The following is a 20298-nucleotide window of genomic DNA, read 5'->3' on the forward strand; positions in this document are numbered from 1 at the left end:
AGTAACAATTGTAGCCTATCAGCATTGAAGGATATATATTGGCAAGTTGTCTTTCAATTGAGCATACAGTATATAAAACACAAACAAAGGCATTCAGTAACGTTTTGTGTTGGAGTTTGTGCTATTCTACATTTCAACAAAATATTTTAATTTTTACTATGTGAAATGTAATGTATATCAGCTCCAAATATCAGTTATCAGTGTCCTTGACTAGTAATCACATCGATATTGGCCATGAAAGACCAAACTGGTTAATCCCTACTACAGTAGACTATGTAAGCGAATAATTTACTAAGCAACTGTCAGCTGATACTTGCAAAATAAATGTCGACAGGGTGGTCAAGACCTTGTTTGATATAAAGTAGAATTTTTTTGTATTTTACTTTTCTTTTCTTTACTGTACTAACACTGTTCTATATTTACAGACAGTTTCAGTGATTATTGTGGAAGCACAGTGATGCAGCAGCCGGTTAGTGAACAGTATGCACACATTACATGTTCAGTAGAGACAGTGTAACCTATCTTAATTCTAAGTTCGATTAATTTATCACAAGTTAGACAGTTTAAAAAAAAAATATTTAAGTTTTTCTTTATGCATAATAAGTTCTCCATCAGACCCCTGGCTAACTCATATTTGTCACATATAATTTTTGCATCACCATGTTTCCATAATAACAATGACACCAAATAACAGTAAAGAAGAAAACTCTCTCTAGCCAACCTCTCCTCGTTCCCAGGGCATCAAAATCTGCTGTTTTGTCAAAGTCACAGGCGTCTCAGGGGTACTACCAAGGTGTCCTGTGGCATCTGTGTCATTATTCGACATCAGTGGTCATACAGGAGTGTTTCCAGTTTCAAAGAGGCTGCAGAAGGACTTTCAGCCAAAACACTAAGGTTTATGTCCCGTGTCAGACGTTATCTGTTCACTTAGTTTCATTTTATTTTGTGACATAACTGTCGTTTCACTTGACGTTTACTTTTGTTTTCATTTGCTGTTTAGTTGGGTTTAGGTGCTAAAACTAATTGGTGAAATTTAGGCATTAAAACTACTTGGCCCACTAATACGGATATTTTTGTAAAACAAACATTTTCCTTTAACTTTGGGCCTCAGCATCCATATGCAACAGTTCACTCAAAAGGAGATTTATTTATGCGTAGCTGTATAGACCTATAAATCAGAGGGTTTGGGAAGCGATGTTGTCACACCTCAATTCACACATAACTATTGTTGCTTTGTGTAATGAGCATCAACCGCAAACTACAACAGCCACTATACTGTATACCAGCTGATGTTTGTCTAACCCCTGCAGTTGCACTTTTACAACTCAATTTGGACTTGATGCACCACTACTGCAACACAATTGTTTAAAGTCCAAAGAATCGATGAAATGACAAACTGTCTTCTTTAATATTTGACGTGTTGTTGCTGAAGACTGGCTTGTCATGCTTAGTACAGCGTTCATATTTAGGTTTTTTGCATTCTCAAGGATGTAGAAACATTTTGTAAAACTATGGATGTTTAAACGTTGTTTTTGTTTTAACCAGAGGTGGACAGTAGGAAAATAATCATCTACAAAAATATCTGTAGTACTTTACAGAAGTCCTTGTACAAGTCCTCCATATTAAACACGTTATCAGTCAAACTTCTCGTTGCCCGAAAAGGAGCAACAGTGACGACACCCGCAGAGCACATTTGGCTCCAGACTCGTGACATCTATTTATGGTGTCCACAGATTCTTATAGGTCTATTGAATCACCCTGCATGTTGAAATATGATGCTAAAGGGTACCAAGTGCATTTAAACGTGACATCGAGGGTTTATGGTAAAGCAGCTGTATATGACGAGCTGGCAGTGAGACAAGGCTCCTCAAGCTGATAATTTATGGTTTACTAACAATGTTGTGGAGCAAACAATTAGAACAGACAGTAACCTGTTGGGAATGTACAACAGTGAGGACATCGTCAGGCATTTTCGCTTGCCCCAGAACACTTACTTGCACGCTCATCTGTTTTTTTAGTCATATTTATCCCAGCATTCACGCCAAATTAGTCCTACTTAACATAATGGAGAACTTGACGGTTTGGTGCCCCTTGTGACTATTAGTTACATCTAACCTGTTGTAATAATAAAATCCCTCTTCATAAAACTGGCCCCTGGTATCAGTTATGGGAAACACTTCTATCCATTCACAGGCAGTGACACAGGTAATACTACTAAGCAGCACAGTGTCAGAATGAGAAAATCCAAAGATGAGCTGTCGAGATCAGCACGATCTTCCTTTTCGTCCCTACAGCCACTGCTTGGAGGAGTTTACTGAAATCATCTAGATGTTTACTGGATATTGAAATCATCCGAACAGTGGGAAAATTGAACATTTGTTGCAGGGTGAAGTAGCTTGGTGCTGCCTGAAACACATGTAAAGTACTGTAATTCGCTCTCAATAGCACCGCGCATTGTGTGTGTGTTTGTGTGTGTGTTTGTGGCATTTTGCTCAGTTTATTTTATTTTGTTGTGGGTGTGCACCTACTGTGTAAATGTGTGTCCTGGAAGTAGGTGAAACATGCCTTCTGTTGCTCTCCTCCTCTCTCTCTGCTGACAAGTACTCTTAACTGTATTGTATTTTCAGCGTGGGTATTAAAAATGAGTAATTTGGCAAGCTTTCCGTGTGAAATCTCCTCAGACTTGCAGTGAGTTTTGGAGGCTGAGAAGTTCCTGACAATGACAGGATGCCATCTTCTGTTTGTGTGGAATATTTTTTTTTTAAAAGATTTTGTTATTCTGTGGCCCTGAATTTCTCCCCTGCTCCTCCATTTGCACATAATCTTTATTTTGTCTTTTCTCTTCCTCTCTGTGTTTGTTCTAATTTACCCTGCAGGGTTTCTGAGCACAGGGGACCAGTCTGCTAAGGGAAACTATGGCTTGTTGGACCAGATCCAGGCCCTGCGCTGGCTCAATGAAAACATTGGCCACTTTGGAGGAGACCCAGAGAGAATCACCATCTTTGGCTCAGGAGCTGGTGCCGCCTGTGTGAACCTTCTCATCCTCTCCCACCACTCTGAGGGTAAGGTTCTTTCACTGTCATTGCCACATTAGTAGTCATATACCCTGCTCAAAGGGGATTAACCTTTCAGGACAGTGTGGGTAGTGTATTTCTTTCACAGAGCATGTTGGTAATTTCAATGAATAGCCTAAACCAGATTAAGATATATGTCAGTATAATTCCCCCAATATTCAGAATTGAGTGACTCACTGCTTGCAGCGTTATGGTATTTAAAAAAAAAAATAAAAGCAGAAAACGTCAAAGATTAAGTAATTTGAAAGAAAACCAGATTGTCAGTCTGGAAGGCGCTAGAGTCGACAGATGGGTGAAAACAGTTGGAGATTTTTGCCGTAAAACCACTACTCACCTTGGGACACAAACCCTGTATTAATCCCAAATAATGTCATTCCACATGGGAGTGAAATCACTGAACTGCACTGACAAAACTGTCCTTGCCCAATAAAACTAATCCTCTCCGAACAAGGCTTCAGAAAGAAATGCAGTATGCTGTATATTAGTTAGTTTTTATTTTGTTTTCACTGAGACTCTTGGCCTTGTTAGCATGCCCAAAGGGTGTTTTTAATATGATAAAACATACATAGTGAGTGAAATACGCAGTCAGTGCTGTGACTGATCATTTCCCCCCCGAAAATGTGGCTGAATTACTCCTGTATTACAACTTGTCATTGGTGTGCTGGTTTACTCAGTAGTGGGGTGGATGGAGAGAGAGGTAGAGACTGTGTTGACCTGCACATACTAGAAGAAGCAAGAGTAGAGTTACATCCTAGCCATTTTAATGCAGGAGGGAATTATTTTAATGGAAAAAGATGTTTAAATAGGTACGTTCGAGAAGTTTCAGAGGTGATATCAATGACCAGAGAGGGCCTTTAAAGATTAAATAGATTTGTATACATTTGAAAAAAAATTTTAAAAAAGAATAAAAAAACTATACCTGAGTGGCACAGTGCTGCGGTGGTTAGCACTGTTGCCTCACAGCTAGAAGATCCTGGGTTCGATTCCCAGCCACACTCCTTTGTGGGGTTTGCATGTTCTCCCTGTGCCTGCGTGGGTTTTCACCAGGTTCTTGGCTTCCTCCAACAGTCCAAAGACATACTGGGGTTAATTAGTAATTCTAAATTGTCCATAGGTGTGAGTGTGATTGTTGTCTGTCTCTCTATGTGGCCCTGTGATGGACTGGTGACCTGTCCAGGGTGTCCCCTGCCTTCACCTTAAGTCAGCTGGGATAGACTCCAGCCCCCTTGTGATCCTAATGAAGATTAAGCAGTGTATAGATAATGGATGGATGATGACTAGAGTTTTATTATACCAAATGTTTCCAACATTGATCAAACTCAGAGAAATTTGTGGTTTTGTTCAATGAAATGTTGTGTTTCATTTTGGTCCTCTATTAAAGGTCTCATATTCCTTTACCTGTTGTAGCTGGGGAAACACAGTAAACATCATGAGTGTGGAAGGAAAAAAAAGAATTTGGAAATTAGCTGGCCACTGCTTTTTCATTCAATTGTTTGTATTTCTCACTCATAATGATCACGATTATTTTAGTGCGATTGTTTTGATCACAGCGCTGGGCTACCCCACAGTTGAAAAACCCACATAATGCAAGCTACAGTAGCTGTAAGGGTAGTCAACTCATCTAAAGTAAAGTTAGCACTGAGCATCACACTAGTTACTGCTACTTGTGGCTAATTTTTTGCAATGAAAAGACTTAACGTGAACATATGTGACTGAACGTTACGTGAATAAAACTTAAAAACATTGTCTAATATGTCAATAATACCACTGCCTGAGTCCCATCATAGATTTTCATTGGCAATGATGGTGAAGATAACAACTCCCATGATCCATTGCTGCTTCACGACATCATCATAATGCATCTGCTATTACTGTTTGGATTAGAAAACTCTCAGGGGCAACAACCACATACTATGATACAAACTAAAGAAAATAACGAGCACTTCCCATATGTGTTATCCTACAATACTGTATTCTAGTATTTTTGCAAAATTTTTCTTGCATGTAAAAATTCTTCTCAGAAGTTAAATATGGCTTTTTTTGGTCAATAATGTTGCAGTTTGGAGTTCTAAAATCAAAATGAAAGAGTTGAATGTCAGATGTTTTGTTAATATCACAGGCCTGCGGAGCTGCAGCCAAAGTGGATTTGAAGGATTTGTTGCAAACACTTTCTCTGATTCTTAATATAAATACACAAGCAAGGAGTGGTTTCAATGGTTTCAAAGCTTTTTTTTTTTTTTTTTTTAAACCATCACAGTCCTTTATTGTCATTTCTTTCTACAGAACACCTACCCCTCATTGCCATGCTTAGTGGATAAATGAATGTGAAAAAAGTCATTAATCAGTCATGCATGGGGTCCTTGGTCTGCAGCAGTGTTTAGCTGGGTGGTACATGTCAATGGAACATCCACATGAATGCCAGGACCCAACGTTTCAAAGCAGAAAACTGCATTCTGACAAAAATTATGAGTGTCCTTCACTTCCTGTACCAGTAATTTAGATGTTCTGACTAAGCAGCGTACAGAAAAATATTGGACTTAATCTAAAGAATGAATAGTTGGTTAATTTCTTTCTTCTGTTTAAAAGTAACATTTGCTTACATTTTAGGTTTTCTGTAAACAAAAAACAGATATGACATCATGCTTTTATCCTGATGTTTATTTGCGTGTTAATCGATTGATGTGACTAAGAGACTTGATGTATTCAGGATCTGTCCTGGCTACAGAGGAGGTTTTGTCTCCCAAGGAGAAACTTGGCACCATTTCCACATTTGACAGTTTTTCTCTGCAGATAAGGGATTCAGATGCGGGACAGCTAGGCTCCTCTCTCTACCAATAGTGATAGACCCAGTAGTAATAACCATACAGTGTGATTTGGTTTTTTCTTGGTTGCTACTCTAGCAGTCATTATTTCCACCTGCTGAGCACCTAGAATACTTGAGTATATGTCACGTTTCTATGACAACTGGCAACTGTGAGATGCCCTGACAGATGAGTCATTATTGCGTATTGAAATCGCTTTTTAGTGCTGTGATTTAAAGGTTGGTTCCTCAGTTTTGATGTAAATGAAAGCGCATTATTAAAAAGCACGTGTAAAGGGTGACTTATTATTCTATGTGGTGTAATGTTATTACAGAAGTCCAGTAAACAAAAAAAACAAAGCATAAATGAATCTCGTGACACCCTTCATTCTTCTCCAAGACAGCACTACTTATAGGGACTGTATTTACTTTTTTGCGTATTTTTGAGAGGCATCTCTCTAAAATACTCACCAGATGTTTGATCACTAATCCTTTAATGTGGTTGCTAGAGCTGAGAAGGTGAATAGCATTTTATTCTTTACCAAGAATTCAGATTATGTTATTAATACTGTAACCTTCACACTGACAGACTGACCTTGGGCGGATAAAGAAAACATTTATCTGTACTGCAGGAAGCAGATTCTCAGTGTGTGCAGCGGATATCTTTTTGTCTGTCACGAGTCGGAAAACATTCAGGAGGACATGGAAAAGCATTTCAATGACTGGGAAGCTATTTGCCAAGCTGTTAGTGGTTGTCATGTTGCCAGCTAATGTTGGCTGCATTGCATGCTGTCCATAGACAAAGACAAATGCCCGCACCTGAGAGCAGACTTTAAATAATGCTCGATAATAATTTTGCGTCACGGACTGTGTGTAGGTTTGCATTTAAAACATATCTTATGCATTATATGAGCATTGATGTTGTTCATAGGTTGTCTTGCTGCCAAATTCCCTTCAGAATTTGGCTTTCACTGGTAATCTTAATGTGGGCAAGTTTTTACACTTGGTGCAATATCAAAAGCTGAAATGGGTTGTTATGCATAGATTTGCTGTACTCCATTTTGAAGGCAGGCAGTAACATCACAAAGTGCAGAAAAAGTTGGAGGGTGAAAATTTTTAAAGGTACTGTGTGTGTGTGTGTGTGTGTGTGTGTGTGTGTAGCAGAGATGAGATGAGTAGAGCTGGAGCTGCAGCTGAGAGGCTTCTTAATTGATTTCACAGGGAGAGGAGCGGGGGTGGGGCACATGCAGAATATGGGGGGGCTTAATTATTAATGACAGAATCTGCAGATAAAACAGAGGGACAGCAAGCCACTTTACATAACAGTGCAGCGGTGCAACAGTGCGAGCAGTTTTCTTTCTCTCTCTGTCTCTCTTGCTGTCCTTCTTGCTTTATCCAACAAACCCCCCCCTCTGCAGAGTTGTCACCATTTTCCTTGCCGCTGTCTCTTGTTGTATGAAATGGGAATGCTTCATTTTCTTGCCGTAATGTTCACAAAGGTTTTCCCCAGCTATGGAAACCAGCAGGATATCTACTTCATCTAGCTTTCAATGTAATACTCTACAGTCACTCCTCCTCCAATATATGCATTATTGAAACGCTCACGCTGTAAGGCCTGGAAGGCTTCATCAGCTGCTAGCAAAAGTATGTCAGGGGGGAAAAGAGTGCTAAACTGAGAGTGAATGAATAGTCGTATATTTACATATATCTGCTGTATTTGGTCATGCTGTGTACAGGCCTCTTCCAGAGAGCCATTGCTCAGAGTGGCTCGGCCATCTCCAGCTGGTCAGTGAACTACCGACCACTGATGTTCACCAAGATCTTGGCCAAGAAGGTCGGCTGCACTCTGGGGGACATGGCTGAGCTGGTGGACTGCCTGCGGAGGAAGAGCTTTCGGGAGCTGGTGGACCAAGACATCCAGCCTGCACGCTACCACATCGCCTTTGGGCCTGTGGTAGACGGGGACGTGGTGCCAGATGACCCGGAGATCCTCATGCAGCAGGTTTGAGTTGATTTCTCTTCAAGGTTTCCACGTGTTTTTCTATTTCAACAATCCATACTTTTTCAGACTCAAATTTCCAGACTTAATAAATTTTGTCAGACCATTTTTCACATCTGAATACAAACATCCAGATGTTAGACAAATGGTTTTAAAGCCCAACTGTTAACATGTAAACATGTAAAGTCAAACTGCTGTATGTATGCTATTATGTTGCCAAATGCTTGCCATCGTAAGATTGTACCTTTAAGTACTGTGGCCCATCCAAGTCAGTTAACACCAAACCTGGACACGTAAGGGCAGAGCACTTTTCCCTTAACATGCAGATTAAATAATATTATATTATTATTGCTCCCCCATTTAGTTTAGTTTAGAAATAAAAAATGAATTCAAGTTTCATTAGATTTTTGCTGGATTTGTGCATCCTTGTTTATTAACTGTGTCTACTCAAACAACAATGAACATGGCCAAAAAGGTTTCCTCATTGGGAAAAGATGTCTTATCTGAATGATGTCTGTCCATAGTCTGTCAGTGCTTCTAATAATGCATCACGGCATCGCTCATGAATGTTCAGGCAGGCTTCATATTTGATTACTTCTGATGCAGTGTACATATATATAATTCAAGGATTCTTTTTCAAACTAGTTTGGATGAAGATTTGTGGGTTTTATACAGACATGTGACACTTGGGACAGAGCTTTTTTGCAGGCTATGACATGCAGGCGGCTCTGCGTAGGAGCTTGTGTTCAGCCGCACACCATACTTCTTGTCTTGCTTTCAGCTACATCATGTTCACTCTGGCCCGCACTCGCCCCGGCTCCCAAATTGCTAAAATCGAATTGAGTACTTTTCCATACTGCAACCCTGTCTCTGTCACCCATTCAGTGAACAGTTTAGCTTTTTTGGTAAAACTCCACAGACCTTTGTCAGTTTTTTCTTTACAACTGGTGTGTGAATACTGTCCTAGTATTACTGCTGCATTCTGCTCTGTCATCTCAGGCTGTGTGTGTGTGTTTGTTGTGACAACAGGGCGAGTTCCTCAACTACGACATATTGCTGGGTGTCAACCAGGGAGAGGGCCTGAAGTTTGTGGATGACAGTGAAGGAGAAGATGGAATATCAGCTGCCTCATTTGATTACACTATCTCCAACTTTGTGGACAATCTGTATGGATACCCTGATGGTCAGATCCTGCCCTCTTTAACCTAATATTATTAACTCATTTAAAGCTGAAATCTGTAGCTTTCTGCACACCATTGGCCACTACACCACTCAGAAGTTACTCAGAGGGCAGAGGCTTTTTTAGTATTTTTTTTATTATAATAGACACATTTCATGTGGAATTTCTGCAACAGCACTGTTCCTGTTTCGTTGTGTTTTTTAGCAAGAGCCCTCTGAACAGAGTTGCTGGAAGTCCTGTTAAATAATAAGAATTAGAGAAAAGTTGCATTTCTATATATAATCACAAAGGTAATATCAGTTGGAAGGAGGCTACCTAGTTCCAAATCTTTGGTGTGTTTCTGAATATTTTGGCATTGGTTACATCCACAAGAATGCTCACCCAACTTTTGGCATATTTTGTTGTTTACTGAATAAATAGGAAAAGTAATTAGGAAACTGCTTGGTCAAAAATAGATATTGATGAATGAATAAAGAAATGATGCAACTTAACTTTAAGTAGACCAGCAGCTAATATGCCTTTAGCAATTAAATTTGACAATACTGATAGCACTAATTAAATAAAATACTTATTTGAGTTCCTTGATTTGGGTGATCCATACTAGTGAGTGTTCTGCTGAACTCACAGCATCCGGCCTAAAAAAACTAGCCATAGCTACTAGCTATAGGGCTACTATACTATATGTAGCTAATATAATAAAAAAAATCTAGACACTGGTGTATTTATTACCTTAAGATATCTTACAAGAACACAGTTGAAGTACATATAGCAAAGCCTGGGAGGCAAGAATAGATGAACCTGATTACACAGTAACCATCTGTAAGGAAAGCTGTAAGAAGTAAAGCTAATGTGACTGCAATTTGAATGATCAATGTCACACTTATCATTCTATTCGTTGGGGACTTTACAGGGTTGTTTCACAAAGTTCCAAGAGTAAAAGCATAAATCTGAGAGCAGAAGTTTCACAAGCGCTCAGAAGCAGTTTGAGTGGGTGGAGATGCACTGAAACTGAAGAACAGGACATTCGTGCAGCAATAGTCTATCTCAGTGCAGACAGTTTTGAGCAGGAGCAGAACAGACTTGCACCAAGCAGGGGGTACTTTAGAGAAAGAGGGCAGAAAGTGATTGACAGGAGACTTCTTTTTCAAAATATTTTACACACTAAAGTACCATAGGCTAAAATAGATTTTATAATGTACAACAGTTTTCACAGCAGATTATATTTATGATTGTCTTTGTGTCAACCCACCACTGAAGAGATGTCATACATATACAGTATTTTACCCACAACAGTTAGAGATTTCAGCATTAAATCCTTCCACTGAATGTTGCAGATAAACATGTCTCTGTCACTACATGCATACTCACGTTCTTTTTGTTTCTTCCAAGGTAAAGATATCCTGAGGGAAACCATAAAATTCATGTACACAGACTGGGCTGACAGGGACAACACTGACATGCGTAGGAAGAACCTCCTGGCTCTGTTCACGGACCATCAGTGGGTGGCCCCGGCTGTCGCCACCGCCAAACTGCACGCTGAGTTCCAGTCGCCTGTCTACTTCTATACCTTCCACCACCACTGTCAGACCGAGGCGAGGCCAGACTGGGCAGACGCTGCCCATGGGGATGAGATCGCCTATGTGTTTGGGATTCCCATGGTGGGAGCCACTGACCTGTTTCCCTGTAACTTCTCCAAGAACGATGTGATGCTCAGTGCTGTGGTCATGACGTACTGGACCAACTTTGCCAAGACAGGGTTAGTATAACGGCAAATTTCAAATCTTTTAAAATATCGATTAATAATAATGTGGTATGTATAGAGTATACAGTATATACTTGCACATATGGGCCTTATGAGGATTTCACTCTCTGAAAAACTGAATCTCTTCAGCCCTAATATGATTCTACAAATTGTGTGTAATCTTGGCATATTGAAGCCAAGAAAGAGCACACTGTAAGTCTGCTGAAGTGGAATATAAAACGTCATTTTGTTTTTAGTAACTTACACCTTGTCTACACAGAATGCGTAGCATGAGCAATACATTAGCAGACCAGCAGCAGCAGCAGCTCTGGTGCTCCATCTATGTCTAAACAGGTGGCGTTCAGGCATAGTATTGATATGTAGGTCACCCATGTTGTTTAAGCACTCAGAGCCCAACACAGAATTACTGTAGCTGTGCTTGTAAATGTGGCAAAATAGAGTTGATGCGTAAAACCACACTTTTGCCCACGTCTACAGGGCTATAGGACAAGTAAAATGTAAGTCGTGAGCTTAAAATAGACGTGTATCTGTTCCATCAAATGTGAGAGCAGTGGATGGCAGCTGAAATGTTTTCTGGGTAGACAAAGCTTTATGGATCATTTCTCGGCAGAAACACAAATAGGGATTTGAAGCACTTTATTAAGAACAATTGTACATCTGCTTATTTGCGTAATTGTCCAATCAGTAAATCATGTGGTCATGTCATGGTTCATATCACACATGATGGGCTGCTTTGATTTTTTTTTCTAAAAATGGTTTTCCGTAGAATTTTTCAGATGGAAACACCTTGTTGATGAGAGAGGTCAGCAGAGAATGACTAGACTGGCTGGAGGCTGCACAGTAATGTTGCACAGACAGACCTATCATTCTGCTATAGGAGGAAAAACACTCTCACCTGTTTGTATTTCTTTAAACCAGTCACAATGGTCTTGAGTGGTGCAAAGCCCAGGATGCAGTAACGGTGCCCCATTAGTGGAATATTTGGATCCAAGGAGACGAGCACTGTCATTAAAATGGATAATTCACTGAAAAAACCAAGCAGGTCTGACGTATTGCATGAGCCAAATCTTCGATATATAATGTTAGTGTATAGGTTGCTGCTCGGAGGTTGTAGTTGTCTTACAACTATGCCACGAAAGAGTGGCGGATTTAGCTGGCTTATACCCATAGTTTACATCTGGTGAGTTAGTGTAAATCTTCACGATATCAGGTAAACACTCTTTACAAGTATAATGAGCTGAAAAGCATCTCACAATGCACAGCACATTAACTTTTAGGTGAAGCGCTCCTGCAGCAGAAGACCACACTAGATTCCACTCCTATTAGCCCTATTAAAAACAGAGACCTAGAAGTGGCACAGATTCACCAAAACCAGACAGTTGGGGGGAAAAAAGGTAGCCGTTTCTGGTGAACGTCGTTCTGCAGAGTCTTCAGCAGTAGTCAACAGCATGTAAACTATGGATCCTTGTAGCAACAATTCACACTAATGGTGGGGGTTTGATGATGTGGACAGTGTTTTCTCTGGCACACTTTGGATCTCTTACCGCCAACCACTGATGGTTTGAATTCCACAGTGTATTGTTGCTAGTCTTTTATAGCCAATGCTTCTAATGTTTACTTCCAGCAGGATAATGTCACTAAGCAGACATCATCTCAAACTGGTTTCATGAACATGACAGTCATTTCCGCCAATAATTGCTGAAAGTAGTAACACCTTTTGGATGTGGTAAAATGGAAGATTGGCAGCATGAATGTGCAACTCACAGATCTGTCGGAAATTATGTCATAGACTAGAATCTCAAAAGCAATATTCCAAGATCTTGTAGAACTCATGACACTGAGAACTGAGGCTGTTTTAAGAACAAAATGAGGCCTAACCCAATACTTATACTCTGATCCTCTTAAAGTGTTATAGGTGCTACTATCAAATAGTACATGGTCTCCTATGTTGTGGTTTTATGAATTACTGCCTTAAAACACAAAATAAATGAATCATAATAATACTAATGAAGAATTTTGAACCTAAAGAAATACTTTGATATGGCTCTTTCTCTCGTCCAGGGATCCTAACTCACCAGTTCCTCAGGACACCACTTTCATCCACACTAAGCCTAACCGTTTTGAGGAGGTCATCTGGACCAAGTTCAGCTCTAAAGACAAGCAGTACTTGCACATTGGCCTGAAGCCTCGCGTCAGAGATAACTACCGTGCCAACAAGGTGGCGTTTTGGCTGGAGCTGGTGCCACATCTCCACAGCCTACACGAAGAAATCATTAGCTCCATCACCACTCGCCTGCCGCCCGGAGGCTCCGGCCGCCGAAAGACCACCCATCTTGGCGCCGGCTCCACACGGCACCCCGTGATCTCCACCTATCCACCGGATCCTGAGCCCGACGGTTCGGAGAGACCCCGCTACCCTCCCTTCCCCAGTGAGACGAGGGACTACTCCACCGAGCTCAGTGTGACGGTAGCTGTCGGCGCCTCACTTCTTTTCCTGAATGTGCTCGCCTTTGCCGCGCTTTACTACAAACGGGATAAACGCCATGAACTCATGCAGAGACGCCACCGCCGACTCTCCCCGCAGCGTGGCACGACAATGGGCATGGGTGTTGGCATGGGAGTCGTGGGGGCCCCACCGCACAATGACCTGGCGCTGAGTCAGGAGGAGGAGCTAATGTCACTGCAGATGAAGCAGCAGAGGGTAGAGCTGGAGCACGGGACACCCCTCCCTTCCCGCGGCGTCCACGGCGACCTGGAACCCCTGCGGCCTCCAGTGTGCCCACCCGACTACACGCTGGCCCTGCGGCGGGCACCGGAGGATGTGCCACTGATGACAGCCAATACCATTACCATGATCCCCAGCACCATCAGCAGCATGCAGCCCCTCCACCCGTTCAACACGTATCCGCCCGTCCCGGCGCCCTCCACTACACCCGTCCCCAGCCACAGCAACAATGCCCTGCCACACCAACACTCCACCACCCGTGTATAGGACCAGGCACAAGCTCTGCTACCCCACTCTGGGCTTACAGAGATGCACCACACAAACTGCTCCATACAAACTTCACCCTCACCACCCTCTATTCTTCTTTACTATATTTTTGTCTTTTCTCATTAAGCCCTCAAATAAAGCTGCAGTTTGTAAGATCTGAAGCAGTGAAATACCTCTAAACTGTAACCATAACTCAAGGGGAACTTGATTGAAAAGCTCCTTTGCCAAAAGCCTGTCATCTTAGGTAGATACTGCTTTTCCCTACTGAGGCTCTTTGAATACCCGATGCTTAGGACAGCCACCTGAACATGCAGCTATACGCTTGTAGCTCTCTCAAAGAGGCATCGAGCGAATCACAATCGGTCTAATGTGTAGCTTGGTTGTTTTTTGCGCATGTGTTGTTGTGTCAGTGTAAAGCTATGTTTAACATAGAATACAAATATTCATTTCCATTCAGTTAGTGAAAAGACAACACAGTAGCGAGCAGCTTTGTATGAGGCAACATATGTCCCGACAAGCTGTCTGTCATAAAGCGCTGATTTGTTGAAACTTACAAATTGCAGCTTTAAAGGCCCAATCTGGAAGTGAAATTTGGCACCCTGTGTTGAGCACTATGTCCCAACAGCTATCCCTGCATTGTGACTTTGGAGATTATTGTTTAGTGTGAAATGTTTCGACACGGCTGGGAGAACAACATTGAACACTATTCGACAGCAAAGTATGAGTTTTTCATTTTAAAACTTCACTTCTATTTACAAATGTATATTTTCAGTTCCGATGCTACCTAAATACCATCAAATGTTCTTTTTAAAAATCTGTACACTCACTTGCTGCTGCTTTCAAAACATTTCCAGATTGGGGCTTCAACTGTTGGGCAGCACAGGAAATATCTGAATCCTACTCAGTCCGTGGGATGCAACCTGGAATCCAGGCTGCCCATTAGAGCTCGCTGCATCTCCGCCTCACAGTCTCTAATCATGTCCATTACTTTATTTGTTTCTCACTCATTATCTCTCTGTCTGTATTCCCACCTCAGCTCATTTAACTGCTTCTCTCTTTCCGCCGCCTCATGCTCTTTCTCGCTCTGCATCCGCCCCTTGTAGCTCTTTTTATTAAACCATTGACATAATCCATTTTCATCTCCACTTCTCTCCTCTTTCTCGCAATCACTTCTAGACTCTTTTTTCCTTTTGGAGTCTTTTATACAAAAACACAAATGTAAATGATGTATTATTAATAAATTGTAAGGATATGAATGAAAAAAAAGATATTCTGATATCTCGTTTTTACCAGCATTCTTGGTGCCAAGTACTGTGATAAAGTTCCTCTTTCACTGGCGTCCAGTGGACCGCCTGGAGAGGTCCATCCTGACTGTATCTTACAAAAGGAATTACCATCATAAAAAGTGCCAACCCCTTCATCTTTCTTTTTGAACCCCACACACTTCTTCTTCTTTTCTTTTTTTCAAATAACACGCAATGTTGCACTGTGGCTGGTCTCTTCTTTAAAGGGAAATCAGATTCAATATATCCTCATTTAAGAAAAAAAAAGAATATAAAGTTTTATTAACTACTTTGCTGTGTGGGATATTTGCATGATGTTTTTTCTTTTCTAAAGCGTGTGGACAAAGCAGTTTGTTTGTCATTTTGATGATTTGCCTTGTTCTTCATTATTTGTTTTTTTGTTTTGAAAGTCATTTTCATTTTCTATTTTAATATCAGCTGCACTTTGTGGTACTTCAGAAAGTATTAAAGTATTAAGAGATGAATATTGTGTAAAACTATAACAAAGAGAGTAAATATTTCCTCTTTATTTTTTTCATTTCCTAACACTGAGGCTGTGCCGCAAAACTACCAGAAAGACTGATGAAAGCCTTTTTAATCCCCTCTTTCCTCTTTTTGCTTTTTGCTGTTTCTCTTTATCTTTTGCAACTGTCAAGTTTGCACAGTCACTGTCTCTCAATCTCACCTGAAGATAGCACTTTTTTAAGTTACAAAAAAAAAAAGAAATGACTACTTTACAGGAATAGTCTAAATAAGGTTTCTGTCTGTGACTGACATTAACCACATGCTTCAAGTGTTTGAAGACTGCCTGACAGTTATGTTTTCGTCTGCTCTTTTGTTGTTTCATGATTCTCGCTTCTGTAAGGCGGGAGAGAGGATGAGATATATTTATGGTCAAAAGGTGAGAGAGCCTTGTATGCGCGTTTCACATCTTTCGCACAATTGAGCACAGAGACGGGTCACACTCTGGACAATTCTGAAAAAAAAAACAAAAGGAAAAAGAAACAAACCCCAGTGACATTAGGACAACACTGGACAAACGCAGACAGTGATTCAGTGGTGATGACGAAAAAGCTCGTCAACAGTATGATCTGTCAATGCACAGAGGATGCGTTCTAAATACCTGATTTAACAGACATTACTCACACACCATAAACCACGAAAGCAAAAGGCGAGCGGGATTAATTCCCCCTGCCTTCCTTGCAACGTCCAGTATCCTGTCTGCTCAGGATAACGACACTCTGGAGCCAGACTGCCATCCCTCACGCTGGACTGGAGCGAGCTGCGAGGACAAAAAGAACAAAAACCAACACATAAAAACAAACTGTACATTTTTTAAGTGTAAGAGAACAAACTGGAATTTGTAAATATTATGTTTGTCGTTTGGTTTGAGTGATTGGCCGGATCTTTTCTTTGTGACAACAGGTGCAAGTTTAGATGACTTAAATGATTTTAGCACTCATGCGTACAGTATGTTTGATTCTCCTTTATTTCCTTGATCTCAGCGTCAAATCCCAATGGGCACATGAGTACATTTGGTAACATAGATGAATGAATTTTAAAAGAAAAAAAAAGAAAAAATCACAGCATGGTGGAGGTCACCATAAACATGAAAAGGAATGCTTACGGCTCAGGTTAGCCCAGATATTGTGATTTTTTTTAGAAAAGAAAAAAGTTCTTACTGCATATATACCGTACACCTGGCACTATCCCATCAATCATGAAGGCAGCTTTTGAGTGAAATGAGTCCTTTGATTGGTTAAAAAAGCCAAAGAACAGCTGCAGAAAACAGATGAAGGAAGGCGAAATGGGAAAGATGTGTGAAATGAGGCAGAAAAACAACATATAGGGTGGATATTTCAAATGTGCTCCAAACAAAACCACAAATCAAGGAAATTTTACTTGTGATACTGTTGGATTTAATTGTTAGTGTCTCACATTGTCTTGAGCATTGTCATACAGTATAACCTGTAATTGGGAGATTGTGGAATCCTTTGTACTCTTTTGGTCTTATTTCAGACTCTCATCATGGTGGTTGTTTTGATACCTTTTGCAATTTTGTCTGCACATTCTGTTTATGGGATTACTGACCCAGCTGTTTGATGTGTGTTGCTCACGCTTCCAAAAAACAGCATTACAAAATTAAATTGTTTATTGTTTTGTTTTGTTTTTTTAATTTTTGTTGGAAACAAGGATTTGGACCAGCCAACAGATAATGGAAGCACACTCACCAAGTTTACATGTTTACACTACAGTTTTGATGTTGGCTTAAGGTAAGGGTGGAGAGAAAAACAAAAGGAACATTACACGGATCCAAATATCTTCTTCTTCTAACATTTACTGCTGGAATGGTAAAGTGAAGGCTTGCACCTGTTTGTCTGTTTCATTTAGTCTGATTCAGTAACCTGCTTGAGGCTCAAGATACTGTGAGAGAGCATAATGACCAGGAGGGGTTGAAAGAATTAAAGTTAATATTTCTATTTCAAATAGAGGCTATTACACACTGAATGTTGTGTATCTGAACTGGAAAACATTAAAAGACATTCTTAAACAAATGCTTTGCCATCTTTTTTTTTTTTTTATTTAACAGCCAACGTGTAACATTAATCCGTTTAATCCCACTGGCAACAATTGTTGCTGCTCATTTTTCTTTTAATTTTTATTCTCTAAAAGTGTTGTTTTGGCTTTGGACAGCTAATGCAAGTTTTTAAATCAAAGACTAGGTTGTCTCCTCTAAATTGCATCAGTGTCATGTAACTAGTGTGAATGGTCACATGACTAGGCCTCTTCCTGCCTGCACCGATGGAAGGAGATGTCTGCCTCAAACTTGTACAAGAATAATTTATTTAAATACCTTAATTAACAGATATAACTGAGATATTTTGTACATACATTTTTAAAAGGGTCTACTACTGATATATAATGAGAATTTTATGCCTGCATGCATCTTTTGATCATAAGAGTAAACGCAAGCATGGCAACTTTTGTTGCCACTAGCATAATACATAGTCCAATACATACATACATAGTCAATACATAGTCCATCCAATAAACCAAATTTTGTGACCTATGGCCTGACTGTAGCAGACTGCATGAAACAAACTAAAGCAGACCCTGTTGATTTGTTCCTGCTGATGTATCCTCTAACTCTAAGGGTGCTCACAAGATGATTCCATACACAAAACAGCTATCAATTGCATGAACGCATTATGTACACTAATCCTCTGGCCATGATGTTAGTGGTCAGTAAATAGTCAATCTAAGCTACTGCCACAATGTCAATTTATTTTATTTTAGTAAACTATGGTCAGTTCTTATTTTTTAAGATCAAACACTCTTAGCTCTACGATTATTTAACTGTTTTATGAGACTGTGAAATGCAGTAATTGCATTATTGTCAAGTTTAGTTCTTTCCAGTATTCATTGCCATGGTATCTTCATGTATCTGATAAAGTTGTGAACACATTTATAACCATGCCTAGTTATGATATATTACACATATTACAGTAGTAAAAAAAGATGTCCAAAATTCCCTGAGTATAAACCTTTAATATGTCAACAAAATGAAGCAACAATTTTATATTTATATTCATTGTCTAGGTTTCTGGTTTGGAAATGAATGCAAATTAGTGCATAATGTGATGGATAATACTACATTTGCATAATTAAACATAAAAAGAAATCATTGTGTTAATGTAAGTAATCAACTTGGGAATTTTCCTGGTGCTATCTGTTAGTTAAATTTTCAAATCCTATTCAACTCTGGTGTCTCCCTTTAATATTTGGTTGCTAACAGAACGTCAGAATAGCTGCTGCTGAGAAATGAATGCTGAATATTAAATTTAGAAAAAAGGCCAAAAGATCAAGAAGGTGTGAGTTGGCGGTTGATGTGTTTTACTTACTATTTAGGACTAGTGGCATGTTTTCCATTAACAGTTTTTGGTCAAATGCAGGGTGCAGAGAGGCACTGCATGTCATCTGGGTTTCTCCTTCTCCTGTGTTTCTTTGCGAGCATATGAACACTTTGGTGCGTACTGCTACACCTGGGTTTACGAGGAGTTCAGCAAGTTCTCACTTAACATCAGCGTGCATTCAACACTTTAATAACAGGATCGTTTTTTAACAGTTCTTTGACATGCATTTGCAGAGGTTTTAGTTACTGTAGCTGTATTTCACAGGTATGTTCTGATTGTAGTTTCCTCTCAGCATTCTGCAATCACAGGTTGAACCACTGTTAACGTCCTAATTCTCTGCAAGTGCACATGAAGTCAAACACTTTTTGAGGAAAGAATATTGGATTTCCTTAAAGATGTTACTACACAACAAAGTAGATTTTCTAATATGTACCAAATAAGCACATACATAGCTAGCTAACTACTATCCATCTGTCGTACTTACGTGTCAAACCAAGTCATAAAATTCAGTCTGCTTAAATTAGTAAAACATGCTAAATCGTGTTTAAGTGCAGTCCGGCTGAGCAGACTGGGCAGTAGTCAGAATTAACAGATTATCATGTAAAGGGGCTTTCTATAGGGCACTTCATCCTAGTTTACCCTTAACTAAGACAGCCATAACAGAATGTGTTTTCTTTTTTTCTCCTTTGTGCGTGCACCTTAGAGATCATTTTATCATCTTTGTTCTGTTGTCGAGAACCTTAAGGGGCACTTGGCAGTTTTTTTTGTCCTTTGGGACACTGGAGAGGAGGGTCCACCAGTGTATAGGATGTCTTTTTGTTCTTTATAAGACCTTTAGTCAGCCAGAACATACCTGTCTGCCTGTCCACAGCTGCACATTTCTCATATACAGCACTGTGTACTTTTCCCCTTCATTCCACTGTGATGATGATGATGAAAATACGCTGAATAACCTTTTATAGCTCACCTGGCTGTATGTGTTTTTGTGCTACCCAGGCTGCCACAGACAGGATTTTCATAATAACATGATGAGACATTAACAAAAAAAACAAGCTGCTGAAACTGTTGCTAAGTAACCTTATAAATAATGTTAATCTCAATGGCCTAAATGCAATAATAAGCCTGTTTTTATCCACTACTGGAAAAAGAAGAGGGATAGCATTAAACAGTGAATATTTCTCCTTTAATTACAACGAAGAAGAATATCTGGATTGATGACAAAAAACGCTCATTAGCTTAGCTGCAGCCTGAGCAGACACACAGACAGGTGAGCTGCTTGGGTGAGTTTGGATGA

The 20298-nt window shown here is 40.0% G+C and overlaps 1 protein-coding gene across 2 annotated transcripts in view; it reads left to right on the forward strand.

The window, feature by feature from the left end:
* Nucleotides 1-17645, forward strand: part of nlgn2b (neuroligin 2b) — an 82794-nt gene extending 65149 nt beyond the window's left edge. The window contains exons 5-9 of one of the 2 annotated variants that reach the window (XM_023275406.3): nucleotides 2877-3062; nucleotides 7611-7876; nucleotides 8903-9056; nucleotides 10449-10809; nucleotides 12877-17645. In XM_023275406.3, the coding sequence (XP_023131174.2) occupies nucleotides 2877-3062; nucleotides 7611-7876; nucleotides 8903-9056; nucleotides 10449-10809; nucleotides 12877-13807 (1898 nt within the window). In that variant the 3' untranslated portion in view covers nucleotides 13808-17645. Of the gene's footprint in view, nucleotides 1-2876; nucleotides 3063-7610; nucleotides 7877-8902; nucleotides 9057-10442; nucleotides 10810-12876 lie in introns of both variants that reach the window. The other variant, XM_023275405.3, reaches the window with a different exon arrangement.
* The last annotated feature ends 2653 nt before the right edge of the window (nucleotides 17646-20298 follow it).

Source organism: Amphiprion ocellaris, chromosome 14, assembly GCF_022539595.1.
Source record: "Amphiprion ocellaris isolate individual 3 ecotype Okinawa chromosome 14, ASM2253959v1, whole genome shotgun sequence".
Taxonomy (NCBI): domain Eukaryota; kingdom Metazoa; phylum Chordata; class Actinopteri; family Pomacentridae; genus Amphiprion; species Amphiprion ocellaris.